Source organism: Sinocyclocheilus grahami, unplaced genomic scaffold, assembly GCF_001515645.1.
Source record: "Sinocyclocheilus grahami isolate Dianchi unplaced genomic scaffold, SAMN03320097.WGS_v1.1 scaffold155.1, whole genome shotgun sequence".
In the NCBI taxonomy this organism is placed as follows: Eukaryota; Metazoa; Chordata; class Actinopteri; order Cypriniformes; family Cyprinidae; genus Sinocyclocheilus; species Sinocyclocheilus grahami.
In genome coordinates this window covers 488609-497444 of record NW_015505334.1, presented here as the reverse complement: position 1 = coordinate 497444, position 8836 = coordinate 488609, and the positions used below count along the sequence as shown (strand labels likewise).

The window sequence follows — 8836 nt, the reverse complement described above, 5'->3', positions numbered from 1 at the left end:
GAAATGAAAAACACTGTAATGATGGATTTGATTATTATAAACACACAGCTTATTGCTTCACAGGACGTTAATTGATAGACTGGAGTCGTGTGGATTACTATGACATTTTCATCAGCTGTTTGGACTCTTTGGCATCCATTCAATGCAGAGGATCCATTGGTAAATAAGTGATGCAATGCTAAATTTCATCCAAATCCAAATCTGATGAAGAATTTTCCTACAGTTCGGATGGTAAACTTTTATTTTTGGGTTAACTATTCTTTTGAATGTTCTATGAAATATTATTTAAGGTAAATATATCACATAGAAAATGTAAAATATAAAGTAAGTAACTGACCTGACATTGATCCTCTTTCAAGTCATTTATTTGTGGAGAACAGCAGCAGCTATTGGAATACCATATCAATCATAATAAGAAAACAGGAAATTGGAAATGTCATTTTATTTATGCTTTTACAAACATATTTACAGTAAACAGTAAAGCGGCTCATCATCCAGTAGTTTAATCCAAATATATGATCAAAGGTTGGTTTCAAGATGATGATCTCTAATACAGTTCTTTCTTAGTCAAACCACATTTCACTGGCTGACTTTGGCGTGGCCTTAGAATAATCTTTGCAGCAAGCCATTAAGTAGACTATTTGCATTTGGAGAATGTCCACCGACTGTCTTCTCCAGAATATAAGTAAGGAATTCATTATAAAAGGGGTTTAAACAAAGATAACAAATAAATAGAAAAAATAAATCACATTCAAATTCTCTCAATATGGCCTTTCGAGATGCAAGAGTTTGAACGAATCAGTTGGCCATGTCCCCATCGCACACTTGCATCACACCATTTAATAAGATCAACTCCTCATTTCAACTTGCGATTCCTTTTTTTCCTTTTAAGATATGCGGTTGCTACAAATATTCAGTGCTGCATTCAGAAACGGAAAGATGCTTTACTAAAACCATTGTATATTCAAGGAGCACTGATAAGGAAGGTAAAACGTGGATCTCCAAGGGAACAGCCTGTAGAGATGCTGAGCTGAGGTAGGCCCATAGGTACAGGTCTATTACAAGGGATAGCCAGTAGGGGAAGCTTTGTCATACTTATTGCTCTCAAGTGAAAAAGGTGGAATGCGCACATCAAAGTGTGAGCCATCTGTCCTCTCAAAACAGAATGTCCCCCTAAACAAGGAAACAAAACGTGATGTTCATGCGCCATTATTGAAACACAACATAGCTGAGTGAAAAATAGAACGTACATCACATCAGACACACCAAAAACAATCATTCAGCCATCCAGTCTAACAGGTGGAACACATTTCCGGTCGACTTGATTTAAAAAAAATGTACAGTTAGCAATAGCGTGGTTGTAAGAGTACGTTGATAATCTCACCACATGTGTCCACTGGGTGCTTGAAGTGAAACATGACTGCTGTATTGAAATGCTGGCTGTTCTCTTGACAAAACAGGTTCCTGGTGAGATAATGACGGATTGCATTCAGCAAACAAATCGTTTTTTCCATAGTTTTTAATTCTGGATTATGCTTTTGCTAATTAATAACCTTGCCAACCACTCCTCTGCCACGGACTGTTTCCAGAGTCCCTGAGAGACTGAAGATCCTCCAGTGTCTTTCCCTGAGTTGAACCACCTCATTGCCCAGGTTCTCCAGACGGATGCAGTACCGCCACTGAGGAAAACATTAACATATTATCTCTATCAGGTCACCAATGACCATTCTATATATAACACTTTTATTGAGTTATTATTAAAAAAACATAATTAGGTAATTTTGCCTACCCAATACACGTGGGAGTTTTGAGCCTCCTGTTGACATACAAAAACAAGTCAAAATCAAGACCACAAGTTACATTCATTTTACTTCCATACATATTATATATAAATTAAAATTATACAAACAATTCTTCTCTTCAGCAAGCATGCATCAAATTGATCAAAACTGACAGTAAAGACATTTATAATGATACAAAAGATTTCAAATTATCGCTGTTCTTTTGAACTTTCTGTTCATCAAAGAATCCCGAAAAAACATGGTTTCTACAAAAATATTATGTAGCATAACTGTTTTTTAACATCAATAAGAAATGTATCTTCATCAACAAATTAGACTGATTTCTGAAAGATCATTTGACACTGAAGACTGGAGTAATGATCAAATTCAGCTTTGCCATCACAATACATTGCTTAAGAGTAATAAATTACTTTTTTTAACAATGTATTGTAATAATATCTGATCAAATAAACGCAGCCTTGGTGAGCATAGAAGATCATTAAAAAATTTACAGAACCCAAACTTTTCAAAAATAGTGTATAGACCAGGGGTGGGCAAACTTGGCCCTTCCAGGCCACTTTTCTTCAGAGGTTAGTTCCAACCTAGGGCTGCACGATAAATCACATGCGATATTTAACGCGCATCTTATCAGTAAAGCCGGTTCTGTAATCAGCGGTAAATCTCCATCACGTGTGTGCTTTCACATTGAGCAGCATTAACTACACAGAGCCGTTGTTCACTGACGAGCTGCGCAAAACCACGTTCATATTCGCGCAATATTTTGCGCAGCTCGTCAGTGAACAACGGCTCTGTGTAGTTAATGACTAGTAAAACTACTAGAAGGCTACAGGCAGGTGAGTCATATCAGGGTTGGATCAAATCTCTGTAGGAAAGTGGCCTGGAAGGGCCAAGTTTGCCCATCACTGGTATAGACCTTAATCCGGTTAGACGCCATATTGAATTTAAAGCAAATGAAAACATGGCTGTGAGGGATAGACTTACAGCCTTTACAATGGAACACACTATATAAAGGTCCTATATCATACATTTCTCAACTCATAACTTTTAAAACGGTTTAATCATGTTTTTGCTTCTGAAAGATTTTTTTTAGGAAAGAGGTTATATCAGCTAAACAATGGTATGTTGTTAAACAACAGCACAGTCCACTGAACTTCTATCCCTCACAGCCTCTTTTCATTCCTGTCAAAAATGAATTATGGCGCTATGCTGACTAAGGTCTGTGATACTTGATAATGCATTTAGTAAGTTTACTGCAACCTGCAATAAGAAGCTGTTGCAACACATAGCAACCCTCTGTTCTTACTCTCATGCCCATGTAGAAGGGGATGACAGTGACACGGATGTTCTCTGTGGTTTCGCGGTGCACATCTGAGAGCTCCAGCCAGGGGTGGTTCTTCTCCTGCCAGGCCCGTAGGGTGTCTCTTGCAGTAAACAGAGGATCTAAATAAACAGTATAAATGCAATCCATAAGAAAGATTTTATCAGTATTATCAGTTGAATACTATTGCAAAAGTATAAATGGACCAGTTACTTCTGGAGGGGTTAAACATGAGGAAGCGTTCAAACAGCTCATGCTGGATAGGAACTTGCTCAGTGGAGTTGTAAGGCAGGATGTCTTCATGACTCACATAATCCAGACCTGAAAGACACAAGCAGACGAGGAAGAAATGAACAGGATGAGTAAAACAAACGACAGATAATGCAACTTTTATTAAAAAAAAAAAAGAAAGAAAAAAATAAAAATGCTGCCCACTATATAATTGAATATTTAAGTGACTGATCACAAGAGTTTACCTGGAATTGCATACAGGGCCCTGCTATCATCATGATTGGCCAGAAACGTAACTGCTTCAGTCTGAGATCGCTGAGACTAATTGTGACAAAAACACAGTCACATAAGTTGAAAATGGACTCATGATTGCACTAAACTCAGCAAATCATCCAAGACAAACATGAATGCATTGATTATTTAATACTAACATAATAAACAGATGCAGCAAAGAAAAAAAAATACATATATAGATCAAATATATACGCTACTGTTCAAAATTTTGGTGTCAGTAAGATTTTTGAAATGTTTTTGAAAGAAGTCTCTCATAGTCCCCGATGCTGCATTTACTTGATTGAAAAAATACATTAAAAATAGTAATATGGTAAAATATTATTCTTATTTGAATATATTTTAAAGTGTATTCTTTTCATGATATTTTGGTGAATAGAAAGTTCAAAAGAACAACATTTATTTGAAGTAGAGATCTTTTGTATCCTTATAAAAATGTATTTGATGTAATTTTAGATCTATTTTATTTTCAAAAAAGAAAGAAATCTTACTGACCCAAACTTTCGAATCTTATATTGCAAAGAAATGGTAAGCTATTTTCTGTCAGAAGTGAATGAGCCTTCTGATTCATTAGTCGCTCTAATGTAAAAACTAGAAGAATAAAGTGTAATAAACAGTAAAAGTATTTGTGCTACAAACCAGTGTGTTTGTGACTGCAATAATAAATTTAAGCTATATGATAAAAAATTACCAGTTTGCAATTTCAAGCGGCATAACAGACAAAACGGAATATAACTGGAAATATTCAAGCTTCAAATGGCCGCAAGCATTCTTAAGTTAAAAAAAATGTGGACAATAATATATTTAAAGGTGACATATCATGAAAATCAGACTTTTCCAGGTTTTAAGTGCTATAATCAGGTCCCCGGTGCATCTACTAACCAAGGAAACGTGAAAAAGATTAACCCAGTAACTTTGTTTTGGTAAGCCTTTTTCTGCAAGCGTCTGAAAAAACGAGCGCGTTAGATTTTGTTCCCTTGGTGACGTGGCAAAGGGATCTCATTATAATATTAGCGCCCCTTAATCTGTAAGTTTCCACCCACAGCGCCATTATTTGATTTCGCAAGTGACAACGGTGTACTAGTTCTAATGCCATGGCGAAAGTTTGAGCAAAACATGCTAACTGTTCTGTCTTTGTCTGCACAGAAGAGCACAGAACACGATTTAGATTCCCAGCCTGAGAGGAGACGAGAGAGCAGACGATTTATTGATTTATTTACTGTATATTGCTGCTGCCACACATCTAAAATAAACATGCAATTTATTTCCCAGCTGTTTACGTTCACAGAAATAACCGACTGTTTTTTGTAGCTCATGTGTGTTATTACGTAAACTTTGTGAATGAGAACTAAAGCCCAATTTATACTTCTGCGTCGAACCTACGCCGTAGCTTACGCATAGACGCACACGCATACGCCGTAGCCTGACATGCACCTCTCCAAAAATCTAACAGCGCGTCAATTCTACGCAGACCGCAAGCGCTGTGATTGGTCTGCAAGAACCCCTCCCTCCATATCTACTTGAGTTTGGTGTGTTTGTGTGCACTTTAATATATTTTAATGTTACACCTTCTTATATAAAATAAAACAAAGCAAAGAACAAGTGTCTTATCATTTATTATACTACATAGCATTACACATCAGTAGTTGTCCGCAACAAACAATGTTGATCTGCCGTGGTACAAGTCCTTGTGCAGATTGAACGAATGCCATCATCTCCTGTTCCGTTGTTGACTCCTTTTTGTAGTTTTAAATATTGATTTAATGATTTGATATTTATTTGCCGCCGTCACGGCTATAATGCTTCTTCTTCGGCTTTTTCCGTGGTACTGCGGGTTACACCAGCAACATGCCCGTGGACACTGCTGACTAGCGGTTTGCATGTGTACTGCACGTTGACGCGACAGCGACGCAGAAGTATAAATGAAAACTGACGCATAGCATACGGCGTAGGTCCGACGCAGAAGTATAAATCAGCCTTTAGTTTAGTATTCACATGCTGTGACAGCCGCTTTCTGTCTGTGTGCTTCGGATGTGTGCGCTCAGAAAACCGTATATCAGAAGTTTAAACTAATATGGTTTAAAATGAATGATTTCAGCGCAATAACATGATAATCAGAACCAAAACAGATGTTTTTAGCAGGTACGAGCTGTAATGGTGCAGCTCTATTCTGGAAAATGGGGAGCAGCAGCTCATTTGCATTTAAAGAGACAGGCACGAAAAAAAGTGTGTTTCTGCTTCCACTCAAAATAGACCTTTTCAAAATGATACTATAAATGATCTGTGGAGTATTTTGAGCTGAAACTTCACAGACACATTCTGGGGACACCAGAGACTTATATTACATATTGTAAAAAGGGGCATAATATGTCTCCTTTAAGAAGCATGGCTTAAGTGTTCAAACATCTTATGGGGCAATATGTACACTACATTAGTTCACTATTTGCATATGTCGTTTGATGCCACTTACTATGTGAGGGCAGTCTCTGGTGTCTATGAGGACCTGGTAGTATGTATGCATCTTGCCCTTCACTTCTTTCGACCCATGGCCCACAGAGTCTGGTTTGCTGAAAAAGCAAACAACAAACAGGACCATTGAGCTGTATCACAAACCAAATCATTTAATCAGGTATAAGCCCAAAAACGTCCTTCACTACATACCTGTCAGCAGCAGGACTCACGTCTCGATCATAAAGACGAGCGTGCCAAGGGAATAACACAATGCCTCTATAGCCAAAAACACTGTGTAGGAATAGCTGTGGAATGCACATTTAGAATTAGAATATTGACATCAGAGAAATCAGAATCATGGGTTTTGGAATAAAAAATGTTCACTGACCTGACCAGTTTCATATTTGCCGTGCTGCTTCAGAGCTTCAAATACTCCAACAGGCTCCAGTATTTTCCCTTCCGGTCTGTTTCTGCCAAGAATGAATCAATTAAAAATATATATAAATTGTAATATCCCATTGTGGGATACCAATACAGCAAGAAATATTTCAAAATGTATTTCACGAGCAAGAAAATAGATTTCCAATCTTACAGTAGCCTACAATTTAGACTACAGGCAAATAGTAGGAATAGCCCACTAGAGGTCAAAATAGATTCTTAATGATTTAATAATGTTTAATTTTTTTTATATATTGTAATTTTTTTGGAACATTGTCAAGTATGTTCCTTGTAAAGTATGTTTTTCTTCAAATGTGACATATGTGAAAGTATTTTCTTGGATTGAAATATACGGAGGGAAAAATATAATTTTAAATGTTTAAACATATTTTAAAAATATTTTTCAAAATTTACAAAAAAAAATGCCAAAAATATTGGTAGAAAATATATTTAAAGAAAAATGCTTTGGAACAATTTTTTGGTCATTTTTTTTGTATGTGTGTGTAAATATGTATGTGTATATATATATATCTGATATTAAATTATACATATACATATACATATATATATATACACACACACACATATATATATATATATATATATATATATATATGTATGGGACAGTAGATGATACCATTGAATTCAACATCCCAGCCAACTTGTGGTCAACGAGGTTGAATATTGCGCAACATCTGAAAAAAAAAAAAGGATTTGGACACAGACCACATCGAACCTGAAAGTTTCATAGTGAACTAAACTAGACAGACGTGTGCTGACCACAGAAATAGGACTTGTTTACTGTCTGTTGGCTCAGGCCCAGACTGTCACTTATGTACTCAAGAATGGCTTTGGGGGGTTTGAAAGCAAGGCTGAGGTTTGTCCCTCTTGTAGGCCTCGTTTTGTGTATTGGAATCTGTCCTATTCCAACAGCATTTTAAACTCAACTCAGAAGCAGTGTGATTAACACATCTGATTCATGATTCAGGCGTCCAGCCAAGCTGTACAACCACAAAGTTGAGCAGTGAAACAATAGTGTTGCAGGTATGCAAACATGTGAATCCTTCAAACTATAGCAACAGCTAATATTAAAACACATGACAGCCGATATTAAATTCTTAATAAACATGAATGCATTTCACAGACACATCGTAAAACTATTTACTGTCATCATTTGCTGACACTACAGCTCTGCGCAGTTAAGAAACAGGAGGACATGGTAGGATGTTCGGTTCGCTTTACTAGCTCTTACCGTGATGACATAAACCTCGTCTGCTGAAAACTGGACAACCCGCAGGCTGAACACAACGGCTGGGCTCTTTTCGGATTGAATCCGCTGCTGAAGTCTATTGCACTCAGTGTTCTGTGAATGCATTTGTGCTGGTTATATTTACTAGCAATGGACAATAAGCCCCGTCGTATTGCACACGCTGCCATCTTCCTTTAGCTATCTGCACACGAACACATGGACATAATCAAAATCATACATGTTAAACCCAAATCTCACATTTAAAGCGCGTGAAATTCTGAAATATTGAAAAGTAAAAGTTTGAAATGACACTTAATTAAGTTATTACTTTTATTGCAATTTGGACATTACAAAGTGGCACACAATTTCCCATAATGCACTGCGACCGGAACACGTCGATACTACACATAGGTCATGTTAACCATGATAGACATAATACATATTTATTATGTCTGTGATGTTAACGTTCTGTTTGGCCTGTCACGATAACAACTTTTTGTTGTGCGATATATTGCCCCAGAAATAATTGCGATAAGCGGTATTATTGACATTTTTTTAATGTAACAGCATAATAATGCAAGAAGGCCTACACACTTCCAAATGACAACAAACTTTAGATTTTTAAGAATATTTAGATCATGGAAATTAAGTATCAAAATACGAAATACCTTAAAAAACCTGAATAAATAGTAAATACATTTTTTTTAACAAAAAGTGCAAGTAGAAAAAAAGAAAAATGCACTTGTATGGCGATTTTTCCATCTACAGATTTTTCCCTGACCTTCTTTTCTCTTTAAATTAAAGGGTGCACACACAATCACTACTTAGCAGTCAGATGTCCGTATGCACAAAGGCACAGATCCCTAAACAAGGCCATATCTGCAGATGAAACTTTGTTTGTAGAAGCACTTTTAAAATTTGAACTAGCACCTCATGATGACTTCACCAAGTTATGTAAGAGAAGCTGCAAAAGACACAGGCGAAGTGGAATACACAAAACATGGTGACATTAATATGTAAGTAAATATAATGTGCGATATATTGCGTCACCAAAAA

General features: G+C 36.6%; 1 protein-coding gene across 4 annotated transcripts; it reads right to left on the bottom strand.

Moving 5' to 3' along the window:
• Nucleotides 1-440: 440 nt before the first annotated feature.
• On the bottom strand, nt 441-8190 carry LOC107592603 (polymerase delta-interacting protein 2-like). 4 transcript variants are annotated; one of them, XM_016282135.1, is made up of 12 exons: nt 8109-8190; nt 7784-7982; nt 6482-6563; nt 6304-6398; nt 6113-6209; nt 3597-3672; nt 3334-3441; nt 3106-3242; nt 1790-1816; nt 1554-1679; nt 1385-1464; nt 441-1173 (listed from the first exon to the last, which is right to left on the bottom strand). In XM_016282135.1, the coding sequence occupies exons 2-12, from the start codon at nt 7966-7968 to the stop codon at nt 1059-1061; spliced, it is 1128 nt and encodes a 375-aa protein (XP_016137621.1). In that variant the 5' UTR covers nt 7969-7982; nt 8109-8190; the 3' UTR covers nt 441-1058. The 4 variants fall into 4 exon arrangements, with proteins under 4 accessions (XP_016137621.1, XP_016137623.1, XP_016137620.1 ...); XM_016282137.1 differs by having other exon boundaries at nt 8091-8152; XM_016282134.1 differs by lacking the exon at nt 8109-8190 and having other exon boundaries at nt 7784-8072.
• Between the last annotated feature and the right edge of the window lie 646 nt (nt 8191-8836).

Bases quoted from the DNA above. Each gene is read 5' to 3' on its own strand.
- LOC107592603 (XM_016282135.1), bottom strand. From the start codon at position 7,968: ATGGCAGCGTGTGCAATACGACGGGGCTTATTGTCCATTGCTAGTAAA. The intron at 6,564-7,783 runs GTAAGAGCTAGT...CATTCTTGGCAG, and splicing joins ACGAGGTTTATGTCATCACG to AAACAGACCGGAAGGGAAAA. The intron at 6,210-6,303 runs GTATGTAGTGAA...TTGCTTTTTCAG, and splicing joins GTGAGTCCTGCTGCTGACAG to CAAACCAGACTCTGTGGGCC.